Source organism: Elephas maximus, chromosome 4 (genome assembly GCF_024166365.1).
Source record: "Elephas maximus indicus isolate mEleMax1 chromosome 4, mEleMax1 primary haplotype, whole genome shotgun sequence".
Taxonomy (NCBI): Eukaryota; Metazoa; Chordata; class Mammalia; order Proboscidea; family Elephantidae; genus Elephas; species Elephas maximus.
The window spans coordinates 45,111,994-45,127,885 of record NC_064822.1 but is presented as its reverse complement, the minus strand read 5'-3'; the positions used below and the strand labels follow the sequence as shown (position 1 = coordinate 45,127,885).

Sequence of the window (15,892 nt, the reverse complement as noted above, 5' to 3'; positions counted from 1 at the left end):
AAGGAAGCGCCAAATCAATTTCCAAAGTGGTTATACCATTTTACATTCCTACCAGTGGTGTATAAGTGTTCCAGTTTCTCCACAACCTCTCCAACATTTATTATTTTGTGTTTTTTGGATTAATGCCAGCCTTGTTGGGGTGAGATGGTATCTCATTGTAGTTTTGATTTACATTTTTCTAATGGCCGATGATGATGAGCATTTCCTCATGTATCTGTGCACTTTCTCGAATATATAGTTTTGTGGCCCTTCCTGTAGGAAACTAACTTTTCTTTTATGGTGGTCTCTTAGATGAAATATAATTGAAGTGTGTTTGAACTTGGCACAATGTTGCTGTTTCCTCTTCCTTATTGTGCCTGGGCAAGGTGACTCAGTGTTAATAGATCTAACCATCTTGTATGTCAAAGTGGTGACGCACTGATTCAGTAGATCTGTGGTGGCTTAGCTTCTTAGTGCTGCTATAACAGAAGTGCTACAAGTGTGTGGCTTCAATGAACAGAAATTTATTTTCTCACAGTTTAAGAGGCTAGACGTTTGAATTCATTTTCTCACAGTTCAAGAGGCTAGACATTTGAATTCAGGGTGCTGGCCCTAGGGGAAGGCTTTCTCTACCTCTCGGCTCTGGGGGATGTCTTTGTCTCTTTTTCAGCTTCTGTAAAAAGTTTTTTTTTTTTTTAACTTTAAAAACCATGAAAAAATATATATATTTCCTAACTTTTTGTCTGCTCGATTTATCAATTACTGAGCAAGGTATGTTAAAATCTCCTTCTTCGTAATTCTGTCAGTATTTGTGTTACTTTTGGGTTATGTTCTTAGACACCTGTTAGTTTAGAATGGTTTCATTTTCTCAGTGAATTATCTCAGACACAGACCCAGTGGTAAATGATCCTGTACACATGTCATTTCATATATGTGCAGGTGTATCTATAAGATAAATTACCCAGAAGTTAGCATTACTGTGTCAAAAGGCAAAACGTATTTTAATTTTGATAGATATTGCATTTATCCTCTCTTGAAGTTAGACCAGATGTAATCCCTCCAGGAGCGTATGACAGTACCTGCATGCTTTCTCCAAGCTTTGCAACAGAGTATACTGTCAAACTTTGGGACTTTTTTTTTTTTGGCTCTGATTGATGAGAAATGATATCTCAGTGTAATTTGTATTTCTATTTTTCTATTATGAGTGAGGTTAAAGTTCCTCTTTTCATGTATTTAAGAGTCATTTCTGTGAACTTTTGTTTCATGTCCTTTCCATTTTTTTCTGTTGTCTTATTTATTTGCCCCTCAGAATATAGGAGCTCTTTTTTTTTTTTTTTTTTTATGTTATAAGGTCAGTGGTGGTTCAGTGTAGAATGCTCAACTTCCCCACAGGAGACTCATTCAATTCCTTGCCAGTGCACCTCAGGTGTAGCCTGTCCCTGAAGGCTTGCGTGTTGCATTGATGCTGGACAGGTTTCAGTGACACTTCTAGACTAACACAGACTAGGAAGAAAGGCCTGGTGATCTACTTCCAAAAATCAGTGAATAAAACCTGTTGATCACAGTGGTCCAATACCATTGTGCCTAGCGTCCCCATGAGTTGAGGGCTGACTCAATGGCAGCTAACAACAACAGTTAGGTATTACAGAGGTTAGGCCTTTGTTTATGATTATCTCAGTTTGTTATTAGTCCTTTATAAGAGATCAAATATATTGATCATTTTTATGGCTTCTGAATTTGAGTCATCATCTTAAAAAAAAGACCTCCCTGTGTTTTTTTCTAGTTCTTTAATGATTTTTTATTTTACATTTAAATCTTTAATCTATTTGGTATTTTTCCTGTTATACAATATAAACCCAGCTTTATCTTTGTATAGATTTGTCTCAACTCCAATGTGTTTATATTGCCCTTTAGATTGATGATGATTATGCCAAACTCTTGAGTCATTAATCCCATTTGTTGTTATTTGCAGACTCTTATTCATTGCTTTTTTTTTTATTCATTGTTTCCTTTTGGTTTTGTAAATTAACCAGTTTGTTCTTTTACTGTGAGTTCATCTTTAGTGAGTTTTGTTTTGTAGGAATTCCAAAGATCCAAAGTTTTGAGTTTTTCATTGGCTTTTACCATTTTCCCCAAAATCCAGTCAAAGAAAGGCATACTTCATTATGTCCTGTTCCAGGAGCTAGAATTTTTTTCTCATTCTCCCTTTACTGAGGTGGCAGCCCTCTGAGGTTCACTTCTCAGCCTAATTCCCTTCCTCAAGGGCAGTCTCTCCTAGTCCTTTGTGTTCGTTAACACCCATGCCCTCAGGTTCGTGGGAGGAAACTCAAGGGTTCCCACAGCCTAAGTTTACTTCTCTCTGTTTATCAGGTTCTTCTTTATTTCTGGCTTCAGGAGATTCTCCTTTCTTTCTTGTAATCTCATTTATACGTTTAAAGGGATCATTTTAACCTGAACTTCATTCTGTTTAGAACCAAAAGAAAAACCAGACCTGTCAATTCCAACTCCTGGCCACCCCGTGTGTTAAAGTGCACAATGGCTCCGTAGCGTTTTCATGGCTGTCATCTTTCAGAGGCAGCTCATCAGGTATTTTTTCTGAGGCACCCCTGAGGGGTTCAAACTGCTAACCTTTGGGCTAGTAGCCCAGCGCTTGGCCGTTTGCAGGCGGCTTTTAAGGTCACTGTAGCCCACTATAATTCTGGAATCCTCATGTATTTACATCGTAGTCAAAATAACCTATTCCTAGAATGGGCCATCATTTTAGGACCTCTGCTGTTGTTTTCCCCTGAAATGGTCTACCCTTCCTTCTAACATCGCATCCTGGGTCATCATGGCTAACCATTACCCTTTAAGATCCAGCTACTTTGGGAAGGTTTTTCTAACCTCATTATGCAAATTTAGTTAGATTCCTTTCCATATATTCCACTGTAGTCTCGTAATGCCCTTTTCTTACCTTTGTTAACATACTGATCACTCTGTATTGTAATTGTTGGATGGTTTGTGTGTGTGTGTGTGCGCACGTGCGCACGCTGGTCTGGTACATAGAGACTTGTTTGAGTAGATGGACAGATGGTCAGTTGGTAGAGATAAGCAAGGTTAGTTTGGATGTTCTTAACTGATGGGTTGCCTAGAAACAGAATTTCCCAGGAAGTCTTGTGTCTGTGATATCACATGAAAAATATAGCTATAAAAGCCTGATCTTTATAGTTTTATGCCAGATTACAGCCATTTTCCACCACATGTCTGTCATTTTGTCAAAAGAAGATGGGAGGAATACACAGAGTCACTGTACCAAAAATAATTGGTTGACATTCAGCCATTTCAGGAGGTAGCGTGTGATCAGGAACGGATGGTACTGAAGGAAGAGGACTTCCAGAAATTCCACAAATTCAAGGTGAATTCAGAAAAGGGGAACAAGGGATATCATTGCTGATGTCAGATGGATCATGGCTGAAAGCAGAGAATACCAGAAAGATGTTTACCTGTGTTTTATTGACTATGCAAAGGCATCGACTGTGTAAATCGTAACAAATTATGGATAGCACTGTGAAGAATGCAAATTCCAGAACACTTAATTGCACTCACGAGGAACCTGTACATAGACCAAGAGGCAGTTGTTCGAACAGAACAAGAGGGTACGCGTGGTTTAAAGTCAGGAAAGGTGCGTGTCAGGGTTGTATCCTTTCACCATACTTCTTCAATCTGTATGCTGAGCAAATAATCCGGGAAGCTGGATTATATGAAGAAAAACACTGCATCAGGATCAGAGGAAGACTCATTAACAACCTGCAATGTGCAGATGACACAGCCTTGTTTGCTGAAATTAAAGAGGACTTGAAGCACTTACTGATGGAGATCAAAGACCACAGCCTTCAGTATGGATTACACCTCAACGTAAAACAAAAATCCTCACGACCAGACCAATAATCAACATCATGATAAACGGAGAGAAGATTGAAGTTGTGAAGAATTTCCTTTTACTTGTATCCACAATCAACACCCATGGAAGGAAGTCAAAAAATTAAATGATGAATTGCATTGGGCAAATCTGCTGCAAAAGATCTCTTTCAGGTGTTCAAAAGCAAAGATGTAGCTTTAAGGACTAACGAGCGTCTGACCCAAGCCATGGTGTTTTCAGTTGCCTCTTATGCTTGTGAAAGCTAGATAATGAATAAGGAAAACTGAAGAAGAATTGATGCCTTTGAATTATGGTGTTGGCAAAGAATATTGAATATACCATGGACTGCCAGAAGAATGAATAAATCTGCCTTGAAAGAAGTACAGCCAGAATGCTCTTAGAAGCAAGGATGGCTAGACATTGCCTCAAATACTTTGGACATGTTATCAGAAGGAATCAGTCCCTGGAGAAGGACATCATGCTTGATAAAGTAGAGTATCAGCGAAAAAGAGGAGGACCTTCAACGAGATGGATTGACACAGTGGTTGCAACAGTGGGATCAAGCATAACAACTATTGTGAAGATAGCATGCAGGACCAGGAGTGTTTTGTTTTGTTGTACCTAGGGTTGCTATGAGTCGGAACCAACTGGGCGGCACCTGAGGACAACAACAGCTAGTTTGTTTTTGTTTGAACTGGAGGATAGCTTCTAAACTACAGAATAAACTCTGCCAGCTGTTATCAGTCCTAACAGTGGTGATTTGTTTTCTTTTTTTTTGGTAGTGTGCCACATTTTTAGTTTGTAGAACTCAATATTCCTATAATAACAGGTGGGATCTTTTTTTTTTTTTTTTTAATAGTGGAATGGTTTTACTGGTTATAGAAAATCAAGTAAAAAGGGTTTGGTGGTTAGAAAATAATCCATTTTGTTAAAATAACATACAGTATATCAAAGATAGCTTTGTAATAGCCCAGAAAACAAAGCTGACATCTTACCAAGAAGTTGATTAAGGGCCGATATTATTTCACATAATCAAAGAATGTAGAAGTGAATACTGAATTGATGTGAGGAAACAAGTGGCAAGAGATATTTGTAGGATTTCTCCTGGGGATTGTATCAAATAAGAATCCTATCCAAATGGTGTTTGGCTGAAAATTCCTTTAATGCTTCTTTGCCACTTATTAGAGGCTTCTGATGCTTGAAACAAATCCTAGTCAGAGTTTTTCATCTTAAAATCTTACTTCAACTCAGGTGAGAAACAGTGCTAGATACTAGTAATGCTGCCCAGCTCCTTAGGCATATGTAATTTTTATACTCACATATCTGATCAGGACCTGTTTGGTATACATTTATAGCAAAAAATGAATTAATTGTAAACAACAGAATATTACACCTATATGAATGGGTCAGTGATAAAAATCAGCAGAGTAGAGATAAAAATATCAAACATTTAACTACTAAATGTTACATATATCTCTGTGATCAAATGTGTTGGTTTACTTCTTGGCATGATTTCCCAGAGTCCCGAGCTCTGTTACGTCGGTGCTATGCCAGTTTATATTGAGATGCACCTGACTCCAACTGTGACCAGTCTGACTTGAGGCTAGAATATAACAGGTTGCCCACCACTACTGTCAGAATAAAAAAGGGTAGAGATTTCTTTAAGAGGTTTATATATATACTTTAAATATCTGCTTCATATGCAGATATTTAAAATATAATGTAATATAAATATTACATTAAAATTCAAAATAAAACTGAGCATTTCCATAGTTTTTTTTGTATGTTAAAAAAAAGTGTTTTTTTATTTTTATTGTGCTTTAAGTGAAAGTATACAAATCAAGTCAATCTGTCATATAGAAACTTCTATACATCTTGCTACTTACTCCCAATTTTTCTCCCTCTAAGAAACCCACTCCCTCCCTCCACTCTCTCTTTTCATGTCTATCTTGCCAGCTTCAGCTGCCTCTACCTTCTCATCTTTTCTCCAGGCAGGAGATGCCAACACAGTCTCAAGTGTCCACCTGATCCAAGTAGCTCACTCCTCACCAGCATCCCTGTCCAACCCATTGTCCAGTTCAATCCATGTCTGACAAGTTGGCTTCGGGAATGGTTTCTGTCTTGGGCCAACAGAAGGTCTGGGGCCCATGACCACTGGAGTCCTTGTAGTCTCAGTCAGACCACTAAGTCTGGTCTGAAAAAAAAAATGTTCTTCATAGCAGCCTTTCAGGAGTAAGAAGTGGTGCTGAACACTTCTAGCCATCTTCCCTTCATCTGCCTGCTTCCTTGTGAAAGTATGTTGAAGGTGCTCTTGAACTCAGTCATACTACTTATTTTTGTGCTGTTGTTATACCCCTTGCCATTGAGTTTATTCTGACTCATAGCGACGCTATAGGACAGAGTAGAACTGCCCCATAGGGTTTCCAAGCCTGTAGTCTTTATGGAAGCAGACTGCTACATCTTTCTCCCGCGGAGCAGCTTGGTGGGTTCGAACCGCCAACGTATCGTTTAGCAGCTGAGCCTTTAACCACTGCACCACCAGGGCTCCTTTCAGTCATACTACTTCTACTTTGGGTGAAACGTTTTGTGAGTTTTTCATTTTTCTCACTTGGATTTTTTACTTAAAATTTTAATGTGACTAGAGGAGGGAGTTAGAATATATCTCTTCTTCAGGGCTTTTCCTTCCCAGATCCTCCTTTTCTGCCTTCATAGGTGACCTTCACTTTAGATCTGTGGCTACTTTATCTAGACAGGTGGCCTTTCCTCAGATAGGACCTGGAGGAAACATCTTTTGAAATAAGTTATAAGATTGTCTTTTGGGGCAAATAATATAAAGAGTATCTTTCTGATAAGAACAATTATAGACTTTAAGTATTTGTTTCTAATTTATGCTTAATAACTTTTTTTCTCTATACTACAGGGTAAGGTGTGGCTAATTGATTTTAATCCATTTGGTGAAGTAACAGATTCACTGCTGTTTACTTGGGAAGAACTGATATCTGGAAAAAACTTGAAAGCTGATCTAAATGAAGGAGATGCTCTGGAGCAGGTGGGACATTAAAAAAGATAGAAAGGAAATAAATTCATTAAATAATTGCTTGCTTGTTCTTTAGGCACTTGGATATGCAGTGACTTGTACCCTTGGGAAGTGCATAGTATAACACAGATTTACTAATAGTTACTTGCTCATGGAGGTGATCAAAAAAGGATATACATTGTGATTCATTCAGCTAGCCCTGTATAAAAAAAAATAATGATCATCTGATACATTTTTCTAGTTAATTTTTTCATGGCTTTTTCTGTCATGCCCACCTGGAAGAAATCTCAGCCCTGCATCAAGACATACGTCTGTGTATTCTGATTCCCTCCCAAGGCTGCTGAACACTGATAGGGTAAATTGCCCAGGTGCTCAGGTTGCTTGATGTCTCTTCACATTTGTGGCCTCCATTTTCAAGTGGGCCCTTAATGCAGTGTTTTCCTAGTCAGCACTGTCTTTCATTATCATAGCGTATTCCACTTTCTCCACCCTCCTCAAATCTGCTATCCTGTTATTTCTTTCTGTCCTCTTAGCAGATGATTTCACTTCCTTCTTCTTAAGGAAAAAATAATCTGTCGATGAGAATTCATTCGATTTAATTGTCATCAAACCTACAAATTTACCCGCATCCTTTGTCCTAAATCTCATCTCTCTACCTGCTCAACATACCATTTCCTTTCATCTCTCCAGGTACCTTGTGTTACTATTTATTTTCTTTCTTATTTTTTCTTTTTCTTTTTTAATTGTACTTTAGATGAAGGTTTACAGAGCAAACTAGTTTCTCATTGAACAATTAATACACATACTGTTTTGTGACATTAATTGCCCATCCCACGACATGTCAACACTCTCCCCATCTTGACCTTGGGTTTCCCGTTATCAACTTTCCTGTCTCCTCCTGCCTTCTTGTCCTTGCTGCTGGGTTGGTGTGCCCGTTTAGTCTCGTTTTGTTTTATAGGCCTGTCTAATCTTTGGCTGAAGGGTGAGCCTCATGAGTGACTTCATTACTGAGGTATAAGGGTGTCCAGGGGCCATATTCTTCAGAGTTTCTCCAGTCTCTGTCAGACCCATAAGTCTGGTCTTTTTCTGTGTGTGTGTGTGTGCATGTGTGTGTGAGTGTGAATTTTGTTCTACATATTTATCCAGCTCTGTCTGTGGTCCATTAGTCCTTTGGACTAATCTTTCCCACGTGTCTTTGGTTTACTTCATTCTGCCTTGTTCCAGACCGGGTCAGATCAATGGAGTATCTTAGATGGCTGTTCACGCTTTCCTATTTTTTTATGTCTCTTCCTTTCTACCAACTCCTGTCCATCAGTATTTGACCATGTTAATATGCAGATAGCTTCCATCTTAAAAAACAAACAAATTCCTTAACCCGGTACCTTTTGCTACTCCCCTTTCTCCCTCCTCACAGCCAAACTTTCTTTAAACAACAACTTTGTATTGCTGTTTTTCTGGCTATGAAAGTCATACACTTTCATTTTAAAAGAAAATTATAAGATCACCCATAATCTCACCCCTTTGAGAATGACCGTCTATATTTTAGTATAAAAAAAAAACCAAATCCGTTGCCATCGAGTTGATCCTGACTCAGCTACCCTGTAGGACAGAGTAGAACCGCCCTATCAGATTTCCAAGGAGCGCCTGGTGGATTCAAACTACCAACTTTTTGGTTGGCAGCCATAGCTCTTAACCACTATGCCACCAGGATTTCCATATTTTAGTATATAGCATACATATAACACCTTCTCCTCACTTATTGACTGTCTCATTATCTGACATTTCGCATTTATGACAGTAGTAAAAAATTACTATTTTGCACATTAACAACATAATATCAGACAGTAACGAATGCTGAGGTGCAAGGTGAGAGTAATACTGGCTTTGATGGTTAAGGTTATGTGTCACCTTGGCTGGGCCGTGATTCTCAGTGGTTTGGCCGGTATATAGTGATGTCATTTGGCAGTTACGTAATGATGTAACTTGGCAGTTATGTAATGTGGTCATCCTCAATTTTGTTATCTGATGTGGTCTTCGTCCATTTTCACATAACACTGATTTCGCATAACAACCCAGTCTTTGGAACCTAACCATGTGGATAAGTGAGGAGAGAGGGTGTACACATACATATGAACCTTCTTAAATGAATGAGATTGTATGCAGTGTATGTGTATCCTGAGTTTTCCACTTAGCATTATAGTGTGAGCATTTTATATCTTTTAAAAAATAGTTTTATTTTCACATGGTCATTTTAAAAAATAGAATTATAAAAAGGCAGGACTTGAAATCCTACCATCTAGAAATAGCCATCCTTAACACGTCAGGTAATATTTTTCCAGGCATTTCTTTGTATGCATAGACACACATCTTTTATGTAAGTGGAATCATGCTAGTTTTAGTCAGTGCTTTTTTTTAACTGTTGAGTAGTTTATATCGCCACAGGCAACTTCCTTAAATGGTCATCCGTTCTTATTGCCTGTTGGTTCTCACCCTCTCATCTATGTACCGTTCAGCCCTCTGCCAGTTAGCTTCTGCCCCTACCACTCCACGGAAACTGCTGTTAGTTGGGTCACCTAGGACTTGTCACAAATTTCAGTGAACAATGCACAGTCCTCATCTTATAACCACTTGGCAACATTTGAAAATGTTACCCTCCTTTTTATTCTTGTCATGCTTCTCCCTTGGTTTCTGTGGCACATGTTCTTCTCCTGGTTTTCTTTCTGCATCTCTGCCTTCATTTTGAGCATCTTTTCTTTTGCCCATGTCTGAAATATTTTTATCATTCCTTTGTCCTGGGCGCTCTTTTGTCCTGTTTCTCTAAACCTGAGCTAGATCTCTACTTACCCTACATGACACTTGCCACACAGAATTCTACTGGCATGTTGACTTGCCTATGCCTTGCATAAGATTGTAAGTTTACGAGAGCAGGGATAGTGTGTCTCTTGTTCTCTGTGTATCTGCAGAGCTTAGCACAACGCCAGACACAGTATTTGTTGAATTAATGAATGAAGGGATTTTATCGCTGCTGGCATCTTACAGTTGTGGGCCATTAAATCTGAGAGACCAAGGAGGAGAATGTAATTATATCAACACTGTTGTTATTTTTAAATATGGGGGACACAATTATTGGATAGAAACAGTTTGTACAAGATTAACTCTATGATCCAAATTTGTTATTCTCTTTTCTTCGTATAAACAAAATTATAGTGGAGGCTGAGGGATGACAAAAGAAACAGAAACTGGCTCCTGCCTCCTTCCCCGTGCTTATTCCACTGCACAGAGAACTGGCCTTTTCTCCACGCCTTGATGCTGCAGAGCCCTGCCTTGCCTTAAGATCTCTGCACTAGTCGGGTCCACTGCCATCAAAGCTATGTCCTGCTCCCTGATCCTTGCAAGACTGATTTCATCATACCATTCAGGTCTCAGTCCAGATGTCATCTTGACGAGGTCATACCTGGCCACCCCCTCAAGTAGCCTGCATAATTGTCCTCTTATTATATCACCCTGCTTCTTTGTTTTCATAATATTTTGTACTACCTGAAAATCATCCTGTTAATCTGTTTGTTTGCTTTTTTTGTTGTCTGTCTACCAGCGTTTTTTACCAATTTATCTCTAGTACCTAGAACAAGGCCCAGCACAAAGTAGATGTTTAAGAAATATTTGCCAGATGTTTGGCCTGTCTGTCATAAGATGTGGCCTGCTTTCTAGGGCTCCAAGGTCACCACTGTTCCTCACCTAGATATCTCCCATCCATGAAGTCCAAACCCAAGCAGGCTCTTCTGTCTCTGCTTATTAATGGGCTTAGCAAATATTACATTCAGCTATACGAAATCTTTTTTGGCCCTTGGCAACATGTCAGTATTATATGCAAGACTCTGCAGATACGTTAAAGAATGTGAAAATTCTCTAGATATGATACTTGAATTTACATAGACGATGAGACAGATATACAAATAAGTAAGTTAAATGACCAAAAAAAGGTACCAAAAAAAAAAAAAAAAGTGTCGTGAAATTCAAAGCAGTCATTTGCCCTCACTATTAACTTTATCCTCCAACGCAGTACTTCCTAATCAGGCACCCAAACGATAGTATATACAAAGCGCTCTGGCCTATGTGAGACTGCTTGAGGCCAAGATGGCTGGCCTCAGGCCTCTGGCCTCCCCAGGTCTAAAGTAATCCATAGCCCATTTGCGACACACGTGGCCGTACACTGGTGGCATTTAAGGATTGGTAAGTTCCGCTCTTGGTGTAATCGGATCCTAGCTCTCTAGGAGGATACTGTTTTCAGATTCCTTCTATTTATTTTCTAGTGAATATGTAGAATTATTTTAAAATCTTGAAATTGTTTTGCTAGGATCTTTTTTAGTTTGGAGGATAGACTCCCCCCCCAAAAAAAATTGCTCTCAGTAATTACTTCTTTTTTGTTCCTTTTAAAGGATTCTCCAGCTTTTCGTTGTACAAACAGTGAAGTTACAGTACAACCCAGTCCTTACCTGAGCTATCGACTGCCCAAGGATTTTGTAGACCTCTCTACTGGTGAAGATGCTTATAAACTCATAGATTTTCTTAAAGTGGTAAGATATATATATGTGTGTGTGTGTGTGTGTGTGTGTGTGTGTGCGTCTATGTATTTATGTAGCTTTTTTTTTTAAGTGTATTGGTCATATTTGTTTTGAAATTGGCTTTTTAATATTTTGTTCTAGTCCTGTACTACCTAGACTTTAATTTTATGATTATGAATTAAAGGAACAGAATTGAGTTAAATCATTTTGTAATGAAATATATAATAGCATTTCTCTTTGAGCCGAAGGAATAATTTATTGCTTAGAATGGCTAGAAAATGTTTTTATGTTGTGTGTACTGTTTGAATAATTTCATAGTACTTCTCATTTTTAAGAAAATATGTACACTATTTTAGGGCTAAGAGAAGATAAAATCTCTGCTGTGGTTTCTCAGGGGGTAGTGTGAATATTTTTATTTGTGTGTGTGTGTCTGTGGGAGTGTATGTATGTATGGAAGAACATATTCAAATACCTGAGGACAACTTGCCCAGGAGCCAAAATCATAAACTAGTGGGTTAACGCATGTTTTTCCATGATAATTTGCAACCACATCTTTTTCCAAGACCTCTAGAAAATTATTCTTGTGGCAGAGAAAACAATCTTGGCTGAGCAAATATCCCACTTATAAAGTGCTATTTTAATGTATTCTTGCTTTCTTTTGACAGAAAAGAAATCAGCAAGAGGATGAGTGATTAGCATTCAAGACCAAGTTAAAGAGGAAGCCGTCCCCTACACCAGGAGACTGTTCATAGGCCACAACTTCCTATTAATCCTAATCTGATGGGGGTGGGAGCGGGCAGTGTGGAAATCAATAGCTTTTTATATTCATGTATATTAATTTGGGATAAAAATGGAGGGACTTTGCTACTTGTAAAAACTAACAATAAATAGATCGTAAACACAGGAAACCATGCTGTTCTGATGATAAAGTATTTTTTATGAAACACTTGCCTAGTTATCTAGGTTTCTTGTGCTGGTATTTTTGTACCTATCAAGTAGATGGGCAGATTTATATTTGTTATACAGAAATGGATTCTCTATTAATTGCTTCTCCATTAAAAAAAAAATAGAACCGTATTTACTATAGAAAATATTTTTTCTACTTTGAGGTTTTTCTTATAATTTTCCTATCAGGTTAGCTTCAGTTTCGGCATAGCTGAAAGAATGTAGACTTCTCAGACTATCAGATAATCATGAAAATTTATGTGTATCATAACCACCTTACTGTATATTAGTAAAACTGTCATAGATTTGGAGCCCTGGTGGTGCAGTGGTTAAGAACTCAGCTGCTAACCAAAAGGTCTGCAGTTTGAGTTCGAATCCACCAGCTGCTCCTTAGAAAGCCTATGGGGCAGTTCTACTCTGTCTATAGGGTTGCTGGGAGTCAGAATTGACTCAATGGCAATAGGTTTGGTTTGGTTTGGTTTATCACAGATTTAATTATAATTTGGCCTTTAAAAAAATTGGAATTTTTGAGGGTAGACTCCCTTTTTTCAACCACCATTTTAGTCGCCATTCTCTAGTGCTCTAAATGATGATGATGATGATATCTAGTTTACTAAACACTTGCTGTGTGCCAGGTACCTGCTGTGTTTTTTGTGTATTATTTTATATCAACCACAGTTTGAAGGAAATACACAATTTCCCAGGGTAATGTGGTATCAAAGAATATTTTACTAGTGGGAGTTATGTTTCTTATCACGTGATGACACATCCGGGTGCTGCCCATAGGAAGATGTAGAGAGCAGTGAGGCAGAGTTTCCTCTTTCTTTGCAGTGAAGGCAGGTTATGCGTAATAGTGGAGATAGTCCTTTTTGGTTATCTCGAACTCTTTGACTTTGTTTGTGGTTTCACAGCTACAACCACTGATACAAGTATTTTGAATACAAAAATACAAAGATAAGGTTGTGATCTTTGTATTCCGTGTATCAAATGCCATTTCTGAGGCCACTTATTTGAGTGAGGGTACAGGCTCACTCAAAAAAAAAAAAAAAACTCATGCTGTAGAAAAAAATGCTTTTTGTTTTTTAAGCTGCTCATAGGTGTCTGTTCATCTATGATGGAGGGATTTAGTATTGTGAGTTGATTTAAGATTAGAACTGAAAGTTGGCTTCTCCAAAATTACGCAAGTGGAAAAAAAAAAAAAAAAGTAAATGTGTTTGGTACCAGCTGAAAAAATGTAGACTATATAGAATAAAAACAACTCAAGCAAAATGTAGCAAATTTTTCATAAGCAGTACAACTCTTGGATTAAAATGCGTTAATTTTCCTGAGGAAATTCTCAAGTTTAACTCTCACTTCACTTTCAAAAACATGATTTTTGTACATTGTTTCCCTAGTATATTCAATTTTAATTGATTATCCTGATGTTAATATTAAATATAGACTAATATGAAGGAAATATCCTCCTTCATTCAGATATCATTTATGCTGCCCGAAGGTTAGTTTTGGATCATCTTTATATTTTATTGGCAGTATCTGTTCTTTCTTTGAGGTCCTTAAGATTTGTGCTTAAATTTAGAAAATTAATACATATGTGATGCCTTAGCCTGTTCCAGTATCCTTGCATTTGAAGAGAAGACATTACAGCTGCTGATTTTGATAGGTTGAGATAACATGTTTTCTTTGTCCAGCAAGCAGTGGTGTGTAGCAGGGGCCCCCAGTACAGCAGACTTTGCCAAAAGTTGTTAAAAAAAAAAATTTTTTTTTCCATTTAGATTTGCATTTTCCCAGTTTATGAATTTTATCTACCTCACCCATTTCTCTTTTTGGTGATTAAGGATTGTGTCTGTTAAAAAAGCAAAAAAAAAACTTTATGTGACAGATACTTTTGGCTTGAGTTTGTCTTCTTACCTATAAAATGGCAGAATAATAATCATAAGTTGATTGTGTCCATTAAATGAGAGATAAGCCCCCAACAAATGGTAGCTATTATTATCATCATTCTTTTTTTTGCAGACCATGGTGTATTAAGGGCAAGTTCTTTTTAACAGAATCAAGAAAATTTTGAGTAGGAAGGGACATCTGAAGTCACTCAGCCCAGTTTCTCTTCTCTTCCTCCCTCCCTCCCTCGCTCTCTGCCTTCTCTCCATCTCCTCCCCTCTTCCGGCTTGTCCACTTCCCTCTCAAGTCTTCCCTCCCCTCCTTCCTCTACTTTTCTTCTTTCCTTCTTTTCTTTCTTCAGATGAGAAAACTGCTGTCCAGAGTAGTTAAAACTTGTAGAAAATCTTAATGGTAGCAGAATCAGAACTAAAAAAGAATTTTCTGATCTAATGGTTTTTTTCTAAGGGTTTCTACCTTGATACTTTTTATCGGTAAGTTTTAGACAAGACAAAATGTTATTTTAATAATAAAATGTTGAAGAAAAAATTTTAAATAAAAGCAAGTACAAATTTATTTGACACATTTGTGTGTAGGAAACCCTGGTGGCGTAGTGGTTAAGTGCTACGGCTGCTAGGTTAGCAGTTTGAATCCGCCAGGTGCTCCTTGGAAACTCTATGGGGCGGTTCTACTCTGCCCTATAGGGTCATTATGAGTCAGAATCGACTCGACAGCAGCAGGTTTGGTTTTTTTCTTTTCTTTTTAATTTTAGATTAAATAGAGAAGTATTAAATAATAGAGGAATTAAATGAGGAAAGAGCTGTCTTTGAAAGATCAATGCAATTTCATGTTCATATTAACCAGGCTGACCCTGAGAGATGACTTAACCATTTTAAGATATTTTAAAGGCAGACTTCCCAGTTTAACTAAATGTGATCATTTATTCAAGTGTTGTCTTGGTTCATAGAAAACAGTTTCAGTAACTATGCCAAAAAAAAAAAGGAATAAATAATGATAAACTCGCCAGTCATACACAACACAGGTATATTAAGTATACACATTAAGAAAAGGCCTGAAGAATAGGAATACAAGACATACTAGCAAAAAAGTAGTTGAAATAACTAAAAGCCGTATGTTATGGGACTTCAGCAGTGAGTCTGTCAGTTAATAACCTGACGAGATAATGGATTCAAATATATTCCCTTTTTTTAACCAAAGAAAACCAAAATAAAACACTCCTAAATAAATATAGACTGTTTGAAAAGCTAATAGAAATGGGTCCTTAAGGTATGTATACTGTTGCACTCACTCATTCATTTCACAGATGTTTATTGGGCCCAGGGCTGTGTTGAGTGCTGTGCATATTTCCTGCATGTTACTGTCTTCATGGACCTAACAATATAATAGACAATGAGAACTAAGTAAATGAATAGAAATTATGATAAATACTGTGAAGGAACAAAACAGGGTAAAGAAGAATAAGCAATGGGATATGGACACAGATATCAACTTTGAGAGATGGAACTTCTGAGGAGGGAATAGTTAACCTGAGATCTGAGGATGAGAAGAAACCACCTATATGTTAAGAGGGGGACA

At 37.7% G+C, this 15,892-nt stretch overlaps 1 protein-coding gene across 1 annotated transcript in view; it reads left to right on the top strand.

Moving 5' to 3' along the window:
* CDC123 (cell division cycle 123) overlaps window positions 1-12,553 on the top strand; it is a 60,661-nt gene extending 48,108 nt beyond the window's left edge. The window contains exons 11-13 of the mRNA XM_049881988.1: window positions 6,798-6,926; window positions 11,351-11,488; window positions 12,142-12,553. Coding sequence (XP_049737945.1) covers window positions 6,798-6,926; window positions 11,351-11,488; window positions 12,142-12,168 — 294 coding nt within the window. The 3' untranslated portion in view covers window positions 12,169-12,553. The remainder of the gene's footprint in view (window positions 1-6,797; window positions 6,927-11,350; window positions 11,489-12,141) is intronic.
* Window positions 12,554-15,892: the final 3,339 nt, after the last annotated feature.